This window comes from Colletotrichum karsti (genome assembly GCF_011947395.1).
Source record: "Colletotrichum karsti strain CkLH20 chromosome Unknown Scaffold71, whole genome shotgun sequence".
In the NCBI taxonomy this organism is placed as follows: Eukaryota; Fungi; Ascomycota; class Sordariomycetes; order Glomerellales; family Glomerellaceae; genus Colletotrichum; species Colletotrichum karsti.
In genome coordinates this window covers 1-18,860 of record NW_024065971.1, presented here as the reverse complement: position 1 = coordinate 18,860, position 18,860 = coordinate 1, and the positions used below count along the sequence as shown (strand labels likewise).

At 44.2% G+C, this 18,860-nt stretch overlaps 4 protein-coding genes across 4 annotated transcripts; 2 read left to right on the top strand and 2 right to left on the bottom strand.

Moving 5' to 3' along the window:
* Positions 1 to 1,098: 1,098 nt before the first annotated feature.
* Positions 1,099 to 2,233, top strand: CkaCkLH20_13044 (uracil phosphoribosyltransferase; the record flags this gene model as incomplete). Its single annotated transcript, XM_038895755.1, has 5 exons — positions 1,099 to 1,268; positions 1,389 to 1,747; positions 1,900 to 2,054; positions 2,112 to 2,128; positions 2,182 to 2,233. The coding sequence occupies 5 exons, from the start codon at positions 1,099 to 1,101 to the stop codon at positions 2,231 to 2,233; spliced, it is 753 nt and encodes a 250-aa protein (XP_038738908.1).
* A 139-nt stretch (positions 2,234 to 2,372) lies between these two features.
* Positions 2,373 to 2,924, bottom strand: CkaCkLH20_13043 (uncharacterized protein; the record flags this gene model as incomplete). The annotated part of the gene is made up of 4 exons (XM_038895754.1): positions 2,373 to 2,503; positions 2,576 to 2,623; positions 2,676 to 2,814; positions 2,880 to 2,924. 4 exons carry the CDS (start codon positions 2,922 to 2,924, stop codon positions 2,373 to 2,375), a joined length of 363 nt encoding a protein of 120 aa, XP_038738907.1.
* Positions 2,925 to 5,193: 2,269 nt separating this feature from the next.
* CkaCkLH20_13042 (putative GTP cyclohydrolase II) lies at positions 5,194 to 11,980 on the top strand (the record flags this gene model as incomplete). Its single annotated transcript, XM_038895753.1, has 21 exons — positions 5,194 to 5,516; positions 5,930 to 5,995; positions 6,044 to 6,183; positions 6,236 to 6,279; positions 6,329 to 6,366; positions 6,418 to 6,487; positions 6,547 to 6,586; positions 6,638 to 6,693; positions 6,747 to 6,789; positions 6,861 to 6,943; positions 6,993 to 7,148; positions 7,202 to 7,205; positions 7,298 to 7,460; positions 7,518 to 7,547; positions 7,616 to 7,705; positions 7,766 to 7,835; positions 7,889 to 8,001; positions 10,983 to 11,067; positions 11,131 to 11,156; positions 11,286 to 11,787; positions 11,837 to 11,980. 21 exons carry the CDS (start codon positions 5,194 to 5,196, stop codon positions 11,978 to 11,980), a joined length of 2,286 nt encoding a protein of 761 aa, XP_038738906.1.
* Positions 11,981 to 12,612: 632 nt separating this feature from the next.
* CkaCkLH20_13041 (alpha beta fold family) lies at positions 12,613 to 13,797 on the bottom strand (the record flags this gene model as incomplete). Its single annotated transcript, XM_038895752.1, has 6 exons — positions 12,613 to 12,644; positions 12,697 to 13,003; positions 13,066 to 13,261; positions 13,328 to 13,452; positions 13,501 to 13,540; positions 13,595 to 13,797. The coding sequence occupies 6 exons, from the start codon at positions 13,795 to 13,797 to the stop codon at positions 12,613 to 12,615; spliced, it is 903 nt and encodes a 300-aa protein (XP_038738905.1).
* Between the last annotated feature and the right edge of the window lie 5,063 nt (positions 13,798 to 18,860).

Sequence of the window (18,860 nt, the reverse complement as noted above, 5' to 3'; positions counted from 1 at the left end):
GGGTGCAAGGACGAGCCAGATTGCGACCGTGGCTTCGACGTGACTTTGTGGTGACCGTGAATATAGGCGGCTAATCCTACAAATGCGTAGCGCATGCGACGAGGTCCTTAGCGGAGGATGGAGACACAGTCAAGTGAGACGGGAGGCTGGATGGATGGAGATCTGGGAAGCTGATGTTTCGCAGTGCGACAAATGGCAATCAGTATCTTGGGTTATGGAGCAAGGTTGCGAGGGACATAGAAGGTCGTTGATGGAAGGTGTTTTGAAGTTGATGTAGATGAGTCTGGGGTCTCCTGCTCTTGCCTGTTCCATTCATTGGCTTGTCCCGTTTCTCCTTGAATTGAAGGCAGGTTCCATGCGCATTGCTGTCGTCTTACGGAATGGGGCACGTACCTCCTGGTGCGTTGCTTGCTGCGCTTCTCGATATCTGCATACCCCGGATTTATAATCACATCACCGATATTAAGTGATGTATGCAGATACCCTCACCACCTTTGGATATTATGGAACATCTAGTCAAAATTGGGGCTATTGATCCGTCGGTACCTAAGGTAGGTAGGTACCTACAGTGTACTTTTATTGATTGGATAAGATAGGTAGGTAGGTAGTGTAGTGCAACAACCTGGGAAAACCCCTCTCATACTCCACAGAGACCCTTATCTGGCGTCTCTTACCTAAAAGACCTGCGGCTTGAGAGTGAACTTGCCTAGGTTCCCCGGTGCCAGCATACCTCTCTAACTGTACCCTAAGTACGCCCAAGCAAAAGCATTGGGACGGCAGACGGCGAGCTCCATTGCGTCTCATAACACTCCCGTCCTTATTTTGACCTTTTGGAGCCTATCGCGCATCCTGTATCGGGGCAATCGCAAGTTTGCATTCCAGTGCTTTATTCTAACTCTTTCTCTCAGACACAACACCACCTGGTCTCTTCTACCTTGAAAAGTCGAGCGATATTGTGTTCGGTCAAGCTCTCACTCAGTCTTAGCCCTTGCAACCCCTCACACACCGACTGTCGTTGTCGCCCACTACGCCTGGACTTATTCTGTCTCGTCTCGTTCAGGAATATCTAGATCAAGCCACCATCAGACACTACCAAACATGGCGAGCCAAGATTCAAAGCCCGCTGCTGGCGCCAGTGGCCCTACCCAGTGTGTTGGACCGTTGTACCGCTCAGAGAGCCAAAAGCCTTCGGCAACCGTCTCGACCGAGATGAATTTGGATAACGTTACCATCCTCTCTCAGACTCCCCAACTCATTGCCCTCCTGACGTGAGTACCTTGTCCCTCTTTGCAATGGCTCTCCCTGACATGCTCTCACATGTCTCGGTTGTCTGGGGAGATAGTGAATCTAGATCCTCGATCCCACGTGCGCTGCTAACATAGCCCCAGCATCATCCGGGACAAGAACACTGAACGTGGCGATTTTATCTTCTACTCTAACCGCATCATCCGGCTTTTGGTCGAGGAGGGTCTGAATCACCTGCCTACCGTTGAGCATGATGTGACCACGCCCGTTGGACGTACTTACTCGGGCCTCATGTTCCAGGGCAAGATCTGCGGAGTATCCATCATGCGTGCTGGCGAGGCCATGGAGCAAGGCTTGCGAGATTGCTGCCGGTCTGTGAGAATCGGCAAGATTTTGATCCAGCGAGACGAGGAGACGGCCCAGCCTAAGCTGTTCTACGATAAGCTGCCCGAAGACATTGCCCAGCGCTGGGTTCTACTTCTAGATCCTATGTTTGCCACAGGTATGATGGGCTGTTGCCAACCCCTCGGTCCCCGGGCTCGGAATCCCCTCTCTTGTCCCCCCTGTCTTTTTGGGTAGTAAGGCGGCTGTTCGCTTACGGGCTTCGTGGCTTTGGCTTACGGTAATGTGCTAATCTTATGTGCCTCTCTTCAGGTGGTTCGGCCATCATGGCTGTGCAGGTTCTCAAGGCCAGGGGCGTTCCGGAAGATCGTATTCTGTTCCTCAATCTGATTGCCAGCCCCGAGGGCATCAAGAACTTTACCTCTAAATTCCCAAAGCTCAGAGTCGTCACCGCATTTGTTGATCAGGTCAGTGCCGTCTCTCCCGGCCTCGTTGGATGATGATACTAATCACAAGCACTGCAGGGTTTGGACGAAAAGAAGTCAGTATGCGTACTGCGGTGCACTCTGTCTTATTGCTAACAAGCCTTCGCAGCTACATCATTCCCGGCCTCGGCGACTTTGGCGACCGTTTCTACACTGTCTAATGCCATGCCAGAGGGTTCAACCTCTGGAGTATACCGATTCTATTGCCCTTGCGCAGTACCGTACGCGGGGAAACCAGAACCGAAGACTGATATTCTGGAAACGACCATCAACGTGGGTTCCGCAAGACGACTACGTCGTCTAGTAATCATCATCGTCAATGCCCTCGCCTCCGTATCTTCTATCGTCGTCTTCGTCATTCACCGGTCGGCTTGGAGGTGGGCGTCGAGCGGTCTTGCTTCCACCAGCGGGTGCGTCTTTGGCAACAGCATCTAGGCATGCTATGTCAGAAATGGGTTCTACCGGCACGAACGGGGCGTGCGTGTTGCGGCGAACAAACTCACCAGCAGCGTCCACCCATTCTCCGTACACATCGACAGCGGCCGAAAGGTCTGGGACTGATTAGCACTAGCGAGCAAGAATAAAGAGAACGAGATTACTCACAGTTGATGCTGCACTGGAACATCTGGCCACACACTCTGCAATCCAACGAACCGACACCGGCTTTCTTATCTAGTTTTACAACTACGGAGTCTTCGTGATTGCAGAAGAGGCACGTGAACTTGGTCGGGAGGGGGTCTTTCTGTGCGGCAGGTTGCGATGAGCGAAACAGATTGCGATAGAAAGTTGGTGACCGTGACGACGAACCTTCTTGGGGCCCTGGGGCTTGGATGAGCTCTTGCGTTTGCCCATGGTGCCGTGTGGGATGGGATGTTCTGCGTCAGCGATGATGCAGGTGGTCAAAGACGGGCGCGACCGGCGCGTGGGTTACAGCAAACGGCCTGGTTCGGTGGAGGGAGGCCGTCGTGGTGCGCGACAGAGACCGAGCGAGAGAAGTCGAATGGAATTTTGTATTTGCGACGGCGAAATGTTGCGACTAAGACGATGCCAGGATGTGGAAGAGTGCGCAGCGCAACGCGAGGCGGGCGAAACGATGTCCCATCTCGGTAAGTAAGGCAGGCTGGCGCTGGCAGTCGTGGTGACTAGGTACCTCAGGTTCCTCCTTAGATACCTTGACGTAGGCCCTACCTAGCAAGGTACCTCGGTACCTAGGTACCTAGGTAAGGTAGGTAGGCGCAGCGAAAAGCTCTTATCAACTCATCAGAAAATCATGGCGGCTTATCAGGAAAGCGGGGCTCTTGGACTACCTAGGTACCTAAGGCACTCGGGTACTTTATGTACAGGTGCAGCGTGGTGTTGGGAGCAATACACTCTGTAAGATACCTACCTACCTAACCTAAAGATACGAAGGGGATCGCGTAGCATCTTATGCAACCAACATGAAGTTCATAGCCAACGTACTTCAACGTACTTAAATTCTCTTCACAAACTTGTAGTGAGACAAAGGATTGTGTGAGTTAGATACAGTGAAGAATTGCGTACGCCGTAATTATACTAGTCGGGGCTGCGATCACTTAATCGCGGTCCAGCCCCGCGACCAATAGTTGAAGCCGGTGTCAAACAGCACCTCACTCTAGGACGGACGTGCACCTCATCTAAAGCATACCTTAGTTGTTTACTGCGAGAAAAAAAAATACCGGGCCTCTATCAAAGGTTGATTAATGTAGCTACTTGTCTGTCTGCCTCTCTATCGTCGCCGCATCTTTGCGGCTCATACTCAAGAAGTTCTGTCCTTAGTCTGAATGACGAAAGCGCATTACAGAAGGCAGATATCTTACCTTACCTCCTCGGGCTCCTACCTAGGTAAGGTAGTACCTTAAGGTGTGAAAGTGTGGGGAAGAGACAGGGGCCAAAAGGCACCCCATCCCATAAGGTACCTATGTAACGTCGGGGGGTAGAGGCGGTAATATTAGGTGCCAAGATGGCCAGGTTTGTACGGATAGCCCGCCTTATGCCGGTGGGGAGATCTTAATCCCTTATCTTTCCAGGGCGCGTCGCTTCCCGCCGCGTACCAGTTACTCAAGGCACCACACCAGACCTTACCTAGGTAGGTGGTATCTTCTTTTAGATCTGTTCCAGTATCTTATCTCTCCGTCCCTTCGCAGCCCCGCATCGGTGCCTCACGTCACCTCCCGTCAGATCCAACTGACGTCGGTGCTGTTGTTAATGGGCACTTCCAGTTCACAAGTCTAAAAGGTACCTAGGTAGTGATCAAGTTAGATAGGTAAGTAGGTAAGGAAGGTAGTACCTTCCATTATGCTGAGTCTACAAAGTACCCGACCTACCATACCTCAGGTAAGTAAGGTATGTAATGTAGGTAGGTACCTTGTCCTCTGTATTTTACCTCAATACCGTAGTGCCCTCACCAGCAAAACAGCCCCTCCTCCTTCCAGACCCCCAGGGCGTCCTTGTGCATGTGCATGTGCATGTGCAAGCTCCCACGGCGGGGCAGCAACGGGGGCGGGGAGGTCTATCTAGGTGCCTCACCTGAGATACCTTAGTTGTCGAGGCCGGTGCTCACGGCGGCTTCCGACAGTGAAAGGTCACCAGGCCTCGCTCGGGCAGCTAATAGCTGAGTTCCAATCCAGTCGTTCGAGATCGGGTGCGTAATCTAAACGACCTTGTTGCATATCAACTCAGGTTCCGCGCTGCTAATAGCTGTTTACTACATAGCCATCCCCTTTTCTTCATCCCTTCCGCTGCCATCCTGGGAGACCGTGTGGACCAGCCATCGGTGGTCACCGACTTGTCTTGTGAGTGTGTGTGCTGTCCCTCTCAAAAGCCTCCTTAGGTAGATCCCGTCCTAGCTCCCAACTCCTGGCTTCCGTCCAAAGTACAAGTACAACTCGTCCTGACTTGCGCCCGGTCATAAACTTCATCTTGTCTCACTTGACTGTCCTCCTCATCCATTTTCTCCCTTTCATCCCCCTCTTTTACCACATCCCCTTCCCTACCTTACCTCACCTTACCTACCTCTAGCTTCCGCTCGTTCCCCCGTGAAACTTCGTCACCATCAGTACTCTACCTCGTGCTGTAGACTTTCATCTGAAATCGGGTCGTGATGAGCAACGGAAACCCCGGCGATGAGGCCCTGGCCCAGGTCTTGACCTCCCTGCGCTCCATCCAGCAAACCCAGACCGATCTTGTAGCTGCCGTCGACTCATTGACCCAGCGGTATCACCAGCTGTCCGGTGATGCAAATGTTGCCGCCGCCCTTGATCCGAGTCCGTCTCTCGGTGTCTCCTCCGATCCACCCGGCACGCCCAATCTTCCTGCTGCCGCAGGCGGCTCGGACCAGCAGTCCTCCGACTTGACTCTGCAGGCTCCGGCCGTTCCCTCCTCTCCGAGCCAGCGATCTGGTCTAACGTCCCGCATCATCCTCACGTACGTCTCTCACTGGCCCCTGGTCGTCGACGATATGATCGTGGCCAATTGCACTATTGACTCGGCCTCCTAGCACGTACCCAAAGCAGATTGGCATCAAACCTCTTCCCCTGAATTGGGGAGAATCGGAACCTCATCGCCGAGGGCCAGTTGTTGTCTCCCGATCTTCGTCTACCATTGGAAGACGCAACGGTTCGTACATATATCGCCCAAAAGCTATGCGTTTATGCCCTCCCAGCTGACAATCATTCTTGTCTGCAGCCATTGGAGGTTAGTAACCCTTGCTCCCCTTCGTCTTCGCATGTTGTCGGAGCTGACAGCCTGGATCCAGCCCAGTGAGTGAAATACCATAGATTCGCCCGCCTTGGCCGGCGCCCGACTGGATTGCTTCGTCCGACTGACACGTGGCTCAGCGGGGGTTCTTACTCCATTTACTACGCACTCGCCGTTGCCAGCAAGCAGCTCAATTTGGAACACAGGTAGGTGATGGCATTTCCTCAACAGTAATGACGAGCTCATACATCAAGGCCCGACTTCACGAACACGGAACCCGCCTCCAAGATCGGCCCATTTCCTCAATGGGGAGACCCTAAGAAGATTGTCGCCATGGACCCCTGGGGCCACTTGTCACCGTGGCTGTTCAAGGACACCATTGAGAGAGACAACGGTATGCGAGAACCCCGTCCTAGGTCTAAACGCGGCCTAAAACTCGGCCATAGTCGATATTCGCCCGACCATCGCCATTACAAAGGCTCACATGAAGGTTGAGAGTATGCTTCCTGGCATTTGAGGTCTCGACTGACTTCTGGCAGCTTCCTGAGCTCGAGGAAAGTGTCCGGAGTGGCAGACTGTAAGCAGCTTCTACCACGCGTAACGTACTCGTTCATTGATTCGCCATAAGCGTCCCGGATGGCAAAGTCTGCCTCAATAATCTTGGAGAACTCGCAGTGACCAAATTTGCCGTGGAGCCGGTATGTTGACCACCCAGCGAAAACCGATGTTCCAAGACGTCAACTAACCCCACACCTAGGTATGGTACCTACCTGGAGTGGCCGAGCGGTTTGGCATTGGTTCGTCATGATGCAACTGCTGCTGAGCTCACTTCTAACCCTGGCCATCAGATGAGGGTGCTCTGAGAAGGTCGCTATTCGAGCACACGGGTGGCAGCTACCCCGAGGTTGGTGTGGTCCTTGTCTCGGAAGTCGTGCTTGTACTTACCCAGTCTGCCAGTTGATCACTCGTGGAGATATTAAGGTCTTCCTCCCCCCAATTGGTGAGCGGACCTCGGCCCCATGATAAAGCTTGTCGAAATCAGGCCAGAGCTGACCGGGAACAAACCACTAGGTGGTCTCACTGTGTACTGCTTCGGCGACCCGGCCAAGATGTCGGACGAGTCGGTGCGACTGGCCCTACGCATCCATGACGAGGTTTGCAGTCCCGAGCCCGTGGCCATTCCCCATGCTTATGATCACACAGTGCAACGGTAGCGACGTCTTCGGATCCGACATCTGCACATGCCGTCCTTACCTCATCTTCGGCATCGAGGAGGCCGTAAAGGAGGCACAGAATGGTGGTAGTGGCGTCGTTATTTACTTTCGAAAGGAAGGAAGGGCTCTCGGCGAAGTAACCAAGGTAAGTGCAACGCTTGTTCAGCGGTCTGACGAACGTGACTAATTTGAGGCCAGTATCGTGAGTAGAACCTGGGCCTTATCTTTCGTTGTCCGACCCGACCGGAAGCCACCGAATATCCGTGTCGCTGCGGATGCTGACATTGGACACAGTTGTGTACAACGCCCGGAAGCGGGGTGAGGACCGAGCATCAGATTACTTCAAGAGAACCGAGAACATCGCAGGCGTCAAGGACATGCGATTCCAAGCCCTGATGCCGGATATTCTACACTGGCTTGGAATCCGCAAGATCGATCGCATGCTCAGCATGAGCAAGTGGGTGAAATGCTTCCTGTCGGCTGCAGAGCAGCATTGCTAATAAATCGCCTACAGCATGAAGCACGATGCCATCGTCGGACAAGGGTGCGATTCAGGGCCCCTTCCCATCCATCCGGGCCGATGCTGGGCTTATCTGCTGACGGGTTTCATAGCATTCCTATCCACGAGCGAGTAGAGCTGCCAGAGGAGTGGATCCCGGCAGACTCCCGAGTTGAGATTGACGCGAAAATCACTGCAGGCAAGTCAACATGATTCGAAGAACTCACGGGACCCAAATGCCCAGTACTGACGGTGGCACCCAGGGTACTTCACCGCGGGAAAACGTATGACGGAGGACGAGTTAAGAGCTGTCCAAGGCCGTCTCTGGGAGGAGTAAGTTCCCCAGGTCCAGGTACCTAGAGCTCGAAGGCTGACGTTGCTCGCAGTATCGACCACTAGCCTCCGCATTTTACGTCTGGCCCGGGGGCGGGACAAGGGCGAGGTTAGGTCGGCGGCTTAACAGCAGCTCGGCCAAGAAACTGGGAGTCGAGCGAGCTGGGTGAGCACTGGGATGATAAGGGGGCTCCATGTTCGGCGTCGGTCAACCCCAATGTTGTTCCCGCACACTCGCCGGTCTCCGGATAGATGGGTCGATGAAATGGCGGCTGGGCGTGTCGGTGGCACGTCTCCACCCGGGTCGTGTCGGCAGGATGAAGAAGATGGGGGGGATGAGGGGGGAAAGCCAGGATAGAAACCATGCAGTACCATCGTAGGTATTACCGAGCGGATGGTGACGAGGGGATTGGCGGACATGGTACTCTCTCTGTACAGGACAGTTTCATAGGGTTAAATATCTGCGTAATTCCCTCAATAAGTCTGTCGACGCAGGACGGAAAGTCCAACCACGTAGCGTCCGTACATACGTAGTCGTTACACCACCAGGCGGACGAGAGGAGCCGGACTTGGCCAGGCCAGACTCAAGTGGGCTGCGGGCGTGTGTTGTGTGCAGAGACGGACAGGGCGTCACGGCGCACGTAGCGCGTGTCCAGGTGGCAGTTTCTTCAGGTCCAGTTCCAGGGTGTTGACCGGTCCGCAGAGGGGCCGGCCGTGATTGGATTTGATATGCCCGGGAATGGGCGGGAGGTGACGGGAACTGGTCAAAGAAACGGTTGGTAACCCCACAGCAGCTGCATGCGTGACGCCGGCCTTGCATATGGGCTTTGCGTATAAGTGCCCAAACAAACGCTCACCGACCCATACATGACAAGACACATAGTTGGGAGACGGTCCCATCAGGCACCGGCCATGTGGCCCAATGATTGCCCGCTTGGCCTGTCAGCGGAAAACCATCGACCAGGCTCGGCCCCCCGTGAACCGACGCTCCCGCCGGGTAGCCGGACTCGATATGTGTTGATAATGTGCACGATGCCCGCGCGAGGAGGGAGGGGCAGGAGCAGTCATGGTTTCCCCTTGCTCCGTAGCGCTGGCACTTTGGCATTCACGATCGCTCAACCGTCCAACAGGCCAATCCATCCATTCCTTTCCAGCATAGCACTATGGCTGCCGTTGCCCGAGACCTGCAAGATACGTCGAGACGGGAGTCATCCCCGCGGCCAGACCGTCGACGTCGGCCAAGACTTCTGCGAGCCAGTGCAACCGAACCGTCTATTACAACCACATCCAATGCCAGCCGCGGGGCAATTTCAAGCCCACAGTCAACGCAGAGGGCCACGGAGCTTCTGAATCGCGTCGCTGTGTACTCCGGCCCGGTCCCCGAATACTCGCCCACGTCGGGCACGGCACCTCCAATGGCATCGCTGAGTGCTGAAGATGTGAACGCCAACCGAGCTCAGGGTCCCATGGAGCATCGCTCTTGTTCGTGCGACTCCAGAGTCCCAAGTCCTGCCAAGATAAGTCGCTGACAACGATGCGTGCCAGACTCGAACGGCTACTTCAGCTTTCCCAATTTCGATGCCTGGGACGGAGAGCGGCGTGGTGAGGACAAGGAAGAGGACGTTTGAAAGTAGGCGTCGGAGGAGGCGAAGATAGTAGGACATGCCAGACACCAACTCTTCCCAGAACGAGGCGTCGTCAAGAACGAGAGGGGAGGATTGAAAGATCGGCATATATCGACCTTATTCCCGTACCCGCGGGTTCTGCAAGGATTGTGGGAGGTTTCCTGGCTTCACGACATGGCGATGGCGAATGACGGCCTCGGCTGTGGAAGAACAAACCCATTGAAGCGATGGCGACTGGGCGGCGTGCTGGTTTAAGCCGAGCTGGGAAGCGTTCGGCGAAGACCAGCAGATAGACGCAAAGAGTGGGAAAAGGCGAGGTTGTCAGCAGGGCCGCGTCTGATTTGAGGCAGCAAGCGACGAACGCGGGGAGGGGGGCGATAGTGTGGGCTGTCGGTTACAACAGAACAAACGACATGCCAATTGTTAAAGGAGCAAGAGGAAATATGGAGGGATTAGGAAATACGTCTGTCAACTAATTTGCGACATGGACGGACTTGATTCTGTACTTTTAGGCGGGATACCCGCACACACAAACCAGTAAAATGACAGGAATAAGAATCTCATACCGAGTAATGCCATGGCGAATGCCCGAAGGAATCCAATGCAAAGCTGGTTATGGATGAGGCAAAATGCAGGGTGATGTGAGTGGAAAGCGTTGCCAAGGCAGTTGTTGGAAGTCACTCTTCGTGCTGCGCAGGTAATTACACTACCTTAAGGTAGTGTAGATTGGAACGAAACAGGAGGGAAAACCAAACTCGCAATGGATGAGACACTACCGGTCCACTGCGACATCGTCATAACGCTGGAGACACTACCTAGATACAGTAGGTAACCTCTCCCCCGTTCCATAGGTAAGATACCTAGGTAGGGGATTTCAACCCCCCCCAGCCGCCCATCGGTGCCAGTCCCGTTGACAGCCCCCGGGCCCAGCCGGAGCTCCAAGACGGTAACCCGGGCGTGGACGGGACCTGACGGAAGCCGACCGACTACCTTGTGGAAGGGGGGTTCACCAGCCACACTTGGCGCCACTTGAGCAGGCGGGGAAACCTACCTAGGTACCTAGGGATGCCCGAGTGGGTCGGAAAATTTTGACCTCTACGGACCTTGGGTGTTTTTGTGAGAGGAAAAAAAAAGTCTTGGGAGAGGTCACGTGTACGCACGGACGCAGAACGTGGTACGTACCTACCTTACCAATTGGGGCAGCGGTTCGTGGCCCTGAGCGCAGATTACATAATTCCAACGGGGCACACTCGCTAAGATTTTCACCCACACAACCTGAGCTCTCAATTTTATCACCAGCGAACACCACCCCTCCAATCTTTCAACCTACTCATCGTTCATCCGCCAGACAAATTACAGCCGCCCAAAATGGCTGTTGGAAAGTAAGCGCCTTGCCTGAGACCTTCGCTCACCGACGACGACGACAAATACGACGACTACGATCACTACCACCGTTGCGCTCGCGAGCACGGCTTGATCTCCTGCATCACAAGTCAATCGCTGACAAGTTTTCTTTCCGCAGGAACAAGAGATTGTCCAAGGGCAAGAAGGGCCTCAAGAAGAAGACCGTCGACCCCTTCTCCCGCAAGGACTGGTACCAGATCAAGGTGAGCATCGTCGCTACTCGTTCGAGGTTCAAGAGCTGCAAGTACTGAAAGCGCTTCTCGCAGGCCCCGGCCCCCTTCAACGTCAGAGAGTGAGTTCTGCGCCATCCCGATGTTTCTTTGAAGAACCCCGGCAGCGACCCAGCATCAAACACGACCCATCGAGACGATCGAAAGACATGCACCGACGATGAATGGCAAATAACTAACTCTACCTACAGCGTCGGCAAGACCCTGGTGAACAGAACCACCGGTCTCAAGAACGCCAACGATGCTCTGAAGGGCCGTATCCTCGAGGTCTCTCTGGCGGATCTCCAGAAGGATGAGGACCACGCTTTCCGCAAGGTCAAGCTCCGCGTCGACGAGGTCCAGGGCAAGAACTGCTTGACCAACTTCCACGGACTTGACTTCACCTCCGACAAGCTCCGTTCCCTCGTCCGCAAGTGGCAGACCCTCATCGAGGCCAACGTCACCGTCAAGACCACCGACGACTACCTCCTCAGACTCTTCGCCATCGCTTTCACCAAGCGCCGCCCCAACCAGATCAAGAAGACGACATACGCCGCCTCTTCGCAAATCCGTGCCATCCGCCGCAAGATGACCGAGATCATCCAGCGCGAGGCCTCTACCTGCACTCTCACCCAGCTCACCTCTAAGCTCATCCCCGAGGTCATTGGCCGTGAGATCGAGAAGTCCACCCAGGGCATTTACCCCCTGCAGAACGTATGTTTAGCTTCCGCCACCTCTCAAGACTGGAGACTGACACAACCAGGTCCACATCCGCAAGGTCAAGCTCCTCAAGCAGCCCAAGTTCGACCTCGGTGCCCTCATGGGTCTCCACGGCGAGTCTGGTACCGATGACCAGGGACAGAAGGTCGAGCGTGAGTTCAAGGAGCGCGTTCTGGAGGAAGTCTAAGGAACGAAATCTTAGACGGAGGATGGTTCGGCAGCAGGGTACTCTGGCTCCATCGGCCGGCAAACGAATCCGGCATTGTTTTAGGTCGTTGCACATGGCGTAGCATTAAGGCGGCTGCGGGTCTAGGTTACCTCAAAATGGTAAACGGTCAATTCTTTCAAAGACAGTGTGCCGGGTGTACGCAGCCTCGCTTCCGAATCATGATGGCAAGACTTGGGTTTCGGGATCCGACTGGAGGATATAAAAGAAAAAGGCGTCATGTGTGTATGTGGAATGAACGGTCTCGATTTTTGCAGTCCGTCTTCGACCAAGGGCAGTCTCTCGCAGTACCAATGCGACTTCGTTCCTGCAACTCGTAGGACCATATCGTCTTGTGATACTTGCCAATAACAAGACGACTAGCGCTCGTTGATGGCCTGGGAAATGGCCTACGTCGTTCCAGTCGTCCCTCGTACGTCTTAAGGCCATTGTCTTTGGTGGACTACGATGCGCAGTCTTTATTGATGCCTGCGGGGCTTTCATTTCTATGTCTATGTGCTTGTCTATCTATGTGTCTATACAAACACGTTTATCCTCGACACATCCCAGCTATCTAGGTCCATGTAACAGGCGTGCCGCGTGGTGGATACGTGCTATTCTGGGCCTTTGAGAAACTCGACCACAGCTGTCACATGTCAGCTAGTATTTCGTACGGGGCACGGATGGAAAGCACTTACCTTGGCGGAATGCCTCTGGGTTCTCCGATATCACCCAATGGCCAGCATCGATGTCTGCCAAACGAAACTTGGGGAAGAATTGTCCAATAATTGGCAAGACGTCATCGGGCACATACTTGCTCTTGGTTCCACGGACGAACAGCGCAGGCTTCTCAAAGCGAACCTGGTTCGGGTCCTTGAATGGGAAATCACCCATGTAGTTCAACGAGCGACCAATAATGTCGAGCGGGACCCGGAACTTCTGCTCCGGTTTACCAGCCTCCGGCCGATGCAAGTTGCCCAGAAGAAATTGACGGATAGGCAAAGACTGAAGTTACAGTGTCAACGAAGGCTGGGCTTGGACAGCAAGCAGAGAGAGTCGACGCTTACGCTCTCGTATTCCTTGAGGATCTGGTCGGCCTCGGCCTGTCTGGTGACGTTCGCAGCTTCGATTTTCTTCATGCCTTGGATGTATTTGCCGAAGGCGCTTTCCAACACGGCATCAACTGGGGCGTTGTCGACAGCAACAATGTCCTGTACAATCTCCGGGGACTGAAGCGCGAGGACCATGGCTGCCTTGGCGCCCCTTGTGAGGTTGACTTGTCAGCACACCATGCTGATGGTGGTGTCAAATTCGTAGGCGAAAACATACATGGAATGGCCGATAATTGTCGGCTGGTGCAGCCCGTGTTGGTCTATGAAGCCGGCGATATCTTCTGCCATGTGAACATAGTCATGGTTTCGGTCATGGGGTGATTCTCCATGATTGCGAAGGTCCTGCCGCTGTTATCAACCACACCCGCAGGACTTGAGATGAGGTCTTACCAGTGCGTACACCGGCCTCCCGAGGTCACGGGCAAGAACTCTGGTCGAATGTCAGTAGGAAACGCCTCACGGCCGGTTAGATTCTTTCGCTTACTTGCTAATGCTCCGATTGTTCTTCTTCGACCCAAAGAGGCCATGGAGAAACAAAACCGGTGCGGAGATGCCGGCTGCTGATTTGCCAGGCTCGTGCAAATCATATGACAGTGTCAGACGTTTCTGCGTCGACAGAAGGCGAGCATGAGTTAGATGTGTAATAATTGTGTTGCTTAGGAATGACTGCGGCCTGAGCAGGGACATATTGAATGAGCTGGGGTGAGGCGGATGAAAAAGGTTCTCACGTTCAGCAGAACGAGTATAGGTAAGGCTATAAGTAGGCGGAAAAACACTAGGAACTTTTTCTCTAGCTTTACGCTTACTTAAGTAGTACTTATAGAACTATTAATTTATAAACTAATAACTACTTCATTTTAAAATTAAACTATTCTTATTAAGTAATTTAACTAATTATACTATATTTTAATTAAAGGATTGCTTTAAAAATAAATAATATATATTAAAAGTAAATAAAGTATAAAATTTATTTAATAAAGAAAGAAAAAGATTTCTTATTTTAAGCTTATATAATTAAATATAGTTAATTTAAAAAATCTAATTACTAAAATAAAATATATACTTAATAAAGTAATACTTAATTTATTTTATATTTTTAAATTAACTTTAATTATTTTATATTAAAATATATAAAAAGTAAATATATATAAAATATAAATAAGCTAAATAGTATTTTTAAAAAATATAATTAGTTATAATATATTATTAAAGCTTTTAGCTATTATATTATTATAAGTTAAGCTATACTCTATTTAGTATCTTAAAATAATAAATAGTATTACCTTTATATTTATAAAGATAAATTAGTATTTAGCTCTAAATAAGCTTTATAGTAGTTTCTTAATATAAAGTTCTATAATATCTTTATTATAATAATAGTACTTTAGCTTATATTATTTCTTAATAAAATAAATAGATATTATTTATAATTAAATTAATATTAATATATTTAGCTTAATTAAAGTATTTAAATATATATATTATTTATAAAAGCTATAAAAAGATAAAGAGAAATAATAAGCTTTATTAATAATAAATAATAATAATAACTTAAACTTATTATAAAGATATTTATAATAGTTCTATAAGGGAAACCTAAAGGTAGGTATAATAATATAAAAGTATAAGAAGTCTATTTTATCTATCTACTATATAGAGAGCTATTTATATTAAGACTAAGTGCCTAAGAGGGCTATATACTTATAGAGACTATATATATAGTATTAATCTATATTATTGTTGGGGGGGGGGAGGGGGGGGGGTGTGGGGTGTTTTTTGGTTGTGGATATATAATTATTTAGAATTTTTATATTGTTTTAATCTATATTTTTTACCCCCCCCCCCCCCTCTAAAAGAAAGTAAATATTATTTATAATATATTTTTAAAATATATTAAACTATTTATTTCAAAAGCCCTTTTTAATTTTAATTTTAAGTTATTTTTATATTTCTAATACTTTTATCCTTTTTTATTTATTTTCTCTTAATTTGTTTTTATTTTATTATTTTATATTCCTTATTTAAAGAATTTATTAAAGTAGTTATTAAAATAATAAGCTTTTAGTTTTACTATAGTAATTAGAAATCTATAGTATTTATAGCTTAAACTAGTTAATATATACTTCTTATTAAGTAGTTAGCTAAGTAGTTTTTAGTCTAGCTAGCTACTACGCGCGTATATATAGTAGCAGTAGGTTTAAGTCCTATATTACCTATAGGCTTTAAGCTTTACTTATATACCTAACTATATAGTATATAAACCGCTATAATTATATAACGTTATATAATTAATATAATTTATATACTTAGTAATAATAGTACTACTATAAAGCTATAAGTATATATATATATATATATATATATATATATATATCTTATTAATTTATTATAAAAAGTAAGCCTTATTAAGATACTATATATAATTAGCTTAAGCCTTTAGCTACTATATTATATTTAGAAACTATATATTTAACTAACTCTAGGTTTAGCCTAGCTAACTTAACTAATTAATAGCTATCTAGTTATATAACTATATATAAGCCCTTCCTATCTTAGCTACTATTTTATTACTTTACGCTTTAACTTCCCCTATTATAATAATAATAATAGACTTTTTTACTAAGATATCTCTAATACTTTAGAAGATATCTCTAAAACTTTTACTATTTACTAATTAAACTTTTTAAAAGACTTTTAGCTTACCCCTAGTACTTAAGACTATTATAGTTCTATTACTTACTATTAGTAACGCTATTAATATTAATTTAGATCTATAGTATTTATAACTTAACTTTAAGCTTAAGATCCTTAGCTATTTAGAGGAAACTTATAAAATATTTATAAGTTAATAAATTATTATTAATATCTAAAATAAATACCTTAATAATATTAAGATCTTTATTCTTAAACTTATTAAGAGTAGGTATAATAATACCCTCCTTATTAGGGTTTAAAGCTAATAGTATAGTTTTATAAGTAAAGTAAGTTATAATGACTTTTATATTAAAGTTTAAGTTATTATTATATTTATAGCTATTAATACTTTAGATACTATAAATATATATTAGTTCTTTAATATTATTATTATTAAGCTTATTATATAATATATTAAGTTAAATAATATTTATCTTAAAGGATTTAAATATAGTAATAAATAAAGAAGATAAAGAATAAGCTTTTAGCTTAAAATAATAGCTAGCTTCTTATACCTACTTAATAATATAATAGAGATACCCTATTAGCTACCCTTTTAGCTAAAGAACTATAAAGGTATTATAAAGAGGGACTTATAATTAAAAGGTTTAATACTATAATAATAGATTTAAGCTACTATTACTACTTATTAGTAATAAAGCTTATTACCCCCCCTTTTTTTATAGCTCTTATAAACTTATATATACCTAAAGACCTTAGCTAGGCTAACCTTATTAGTTAATATTAATTTAACTATTATTTATATCTATTTATTATATTAAGAGATAATATAGGCTAAAGTATTAAAATTATATTAAAAAACTAAAAAACTTATATTAATAAACTATTATAAAGCTCCCTTAGAGCTAGGTAATACTTTTTATATAGATATAATCTAAATTAAGAACTATACTCTTTAGGGTATTCTTAAAGCCCTCTAAGCTAAATTAGTATTTATATTAACTATATTAAATACTTTTATAGTTACTAAATATAATACTACTCTATAGAAAGCCTCTATTAATATTAATATAACCTATTAGTTATCTAACTAAAAAGAGGTATATATAAAATACTACCTTTAAGGTATTTTATAGATAAAAGGAATAAATATAACTATTGACATCCTTAAAGTAATTAATAGCTATTTTAATTTAATTTAAATAGAGAAAACTATTAATAATATCTATTAAGTTAAGATATTTAAATAGCTTATATTAATTCCTTTTTAAGTTTTAAATATATTTAAAATAAAAGTTTATTATAATAATATCTTAAAGAAGTCTTTAAAGCTTATTAAGTACTTCTTAACTTTTATTAAATAGTTTAACTTAATCTTAAATATAAGCTTTAACTTAATTTAAATAAAATATCCTTATAGAAGGAGTTAGCTATAGGTAGTAACTAATTATTATTATATTTAAAAAGTACTTATAAGTAAATCTAATAAGCTTATCTATATAACTAAAGAGAAAGACTTAAAGATTTAATAAGAAATATTTAATATTAATAAATATTTATATTTATAAAATAACTTAAATAAAAAGAATAGATTATAAATAATAAAAAAGCTATAACTATAGCTTTAAGAATAATATTAACTTTAAGAAACTAAAATATATTTTTTAAAAAAATTATTATTTTTCTACTAATTAATTTTACTTTTAGAGACTTTAAAAAAAGTCTATTAAGTATCTTTAATATACTAAATAATATATTTTATTTATTTTTTTATAATATAGTAATAAATATATATAATACTACTTATTTAATAAATAATATTACTCTTTTTAAATTTAATCTATTTATTTAAAAACTTAATATTTATTTTATTTATTATAATAAGAAAAGACTCTTAATTTTTAAAAAAGATATTTATATAATAAAGAATACCTTAATAGGATAAAGGAGACCTTTATTTAAAGACTTAATATTAAAAGAGATAATATATATAAAGAATTTCTATATTAATATTATATTTAAAATACTTATTAAATATATTAAGATATAATATTATAATTAGAATAATACTTTATATTATAGATTTATAATAAATAATATAACTATCTAGAAACTTATATATTAAGATAATATTCTCCTCTTTAAATATAAGCTTATTATTAATTATTCTTTTTTATAGATTTTAATTAGCTTAATATGTATTATAGCTTATATTAATAACTTATTAACTTATTTTAAGAAATCTTTATAAAAGCTTAAGCTTAATTATATTATTATAATTATATTTTAATATCTTTATATTAATTATTTAACATTTAAGATACTCTTAAAGCTTCTCTTTATAATAAGGGAAATAAAAATTATAAAATTAATAAAAATTTAATATAAAATATATTTAATTATTTAAGCTTATTAAATTATTTTAAAATATCTATTTAAAAATAGATTCCCTTAATTATTTCAATATATCTCTTAAGATCTTTTTAATTATTTATTAAATAGCTATAAAAACTCTTTATAGCTACTTTTCATTAAAGATAAGTTTATAGGTATTAAATTTAATTTTATATTATTTAATAAAAAATAAAACAGTATTTTTTTAATCCTTTATATATTTAAAGTATAAATTAAAAGGTAATATAGCCTTTATATATATAAGATCTATTAAAATATTAAATATATTATTATTAAAATTCTTAATATTATTGTATTTAAGAAATAGGCTTATAGCTATAGAATTAATTTAAAATACCTTTTAATAGATATTAAAAAATTTATAAGAAATATTAAAAAAATAAAAAAGAGAGTTATTAATAAGGAGCTTATAATAATATTTATTATAAATCTCTTATTAAAGATATAAATAGAAATAATATTCATTACTATTTAAATTAATAATAACTATCTATATACCTTAAAGGACTAAAGATCTTTAAATTAAACTCTTATAGAATAGCTTTAAAGCTATTAAAAATAATTTTTAAGAGATTTTATATTTACTTTAAATTAAAACTTATAGCTTTATTTTAAAAAACTCTATATATATAGTTATAAAATATATATTTTATATTAAGCTTATAAAAATAGCTATAAAT